Genomic DNA, 1,581 nt, shown 5'->3' on the forward strand with positions numbered 1-1,581 from the left:
GATCTCTGTAGAAAACTTGACTGGGAGAGAAATCCTTCAGTGTGTTTAAAGCCACGAAGAGTGCAACCCTTTATTGACACATTTTGTGGCCACAGGGAAGGTGCAGAAACCTAATCAGCAATGGAACACAGAGTGGCTTTTTTATGGACAGTATGGTAAAATGAAAACAAAGGAAAAATAACCCCACAACCAAAATAAAAAGCAGTATAAAAGATGACGTATTACAAGTGGCTTTCAGAAATTGGCTAGCAGTTTAATGTTCCTGAAAGCAGCCAGTCATCAGTGTCCACACTGAAGCCTTGAGCTCTTGATTCCTCAGGCTGTAGATGAGGGGGTTCAGGGCTGGAGGCACCACTGAGTACAAAACTGACAGTGCCAGATCCAGGGATGGAGAGGAGATGGAGGGGGGTTTCAGGTAAGCAAATGCAGCAGTACTGATAAACAGGGAGACCACAGCCAGGTGAGGGAGGCAGGTGGAAAAGGCTTTGCTCTGTCCCTGCTCAGAGGGGATACTCAGCACAGCCCTGAAGATCTGCACATAGGAGAAAACAATGAACACAAAACAGCCCAAGGCTAAACAAACACTAACAGCAAGAAGCCCAAGTTTCCTGAGGTAGAATTTGGAGCAGGAGAGCTTGAGGATTTGAGGGATTTCACAGAAGAACTGGCCCAGGGCATTGCCATGGCACAGGGGCAGGGAAAATGTATTGACCGTGTGCAGCAGAGCATTGAGAAAGCCACTGGCCCAGGCAGCTGCTGCCATGTGGGCACAAGCTCTGCTGCCCAAGAGGGTCCCATAGTGCAGGGGTTTGCAGATGGACACGTAGCGGTCGTAGCACATGACGGTCAGGATATAATACTCTGCTGAAAGGAAAAACACAAAGAAAAAGAGCTGAGCAGCACATCCTGCATAGGAGATGTTCCTGGTGTCCCAGAGGGAATTGTGCATGGCTTTGGGCACAGTGGTGCAGATGCAGCCCAGGTCAGTGAGGGCCAGGTTGAGCAGGAAGAAGAACATGGGGGTGTGCAGGTGGTGGCCGCAGGCTACGGCGCTGATGATGAGGCCGTTGGCCAGGAGGGCAGCCAGGGAGATTCCCAGGAAGAGGCAGAAGTGCAGGAGCTGCAGCTGCCGCGTGTCTGCCAGTGCCAGCAGGAGGAAGTGGCTGATGGAGCTGCTGTTGGACATTTGCTCTGGCTGGATATGGGGACCTGTTCATGGATAAAGGACAGTGACAGGTGAGCAGAGGCTGCTTGAACACAAACCCGGGCTATTCCCTGTAGACTGACCCCCGGTGACTCACTCACTCTTGTTCCTGCTCTGGGAAATCCTTCACCCAAATCCCTGACTGAGCTCCAGTTGTGCTGTCTGAGTGTGACAGGAGCAGCCAGGCCTGTGCATGGGCGTTCTCAAGGAGCCATCCCTGCCCTGCAGCCTTGAGTTTGTGACTGTGTGGCTGAGGGACAAAGCTGGATATTTAGGATTTGCCAGTGGAATCACTCCTAAAGCAGAAAGGCTTGGTAGCTTCTGCATTCCCAAATCAGAAGGATGGCAGGAGGTGGTTTTAGGATTTGTTTTCCTAC

The 1,581-nt window shown here is 51.5% G+C and overlaps 1 protein-coding gene across 1 annotated transcript; it reads right to left on the reverse strand.

The window, feature by feature from the left end:
• Positions 1-253: 253 nt before the first annotated feature.
• LOC306816184 (olfactory receptor 14J1-like) lies at positions 254-1,186 on the reverse strand (the record flags this gene model as incomplete). Its single annotated transcript, XM_079332663.1, has 1 exon — positions 254-1,186. One exon carries the CDS (start codon positions 1,184-1,186, stop codon positions 254-256), a length of 933 nt encoding a protein of 310 aa, XP_079188789.1.
• Between the last annotated feature and the right edge of the window lie 395 nt (positions 1,187-1,581).

Source organism: Erithacus rubecula, assembly GCF_903797595.1.
Source record: "Erithacus rubecula genome assembly, contig: scaffold_413_arrow_ctg1, whole genome shotgun sequence".
Classification (NCBI taxonomy): Eukaryota; Metazoa; Chordata; class Aves; order Passeriformes; family Muscicapidae; genus Erithacus; species Erithacus rubecula.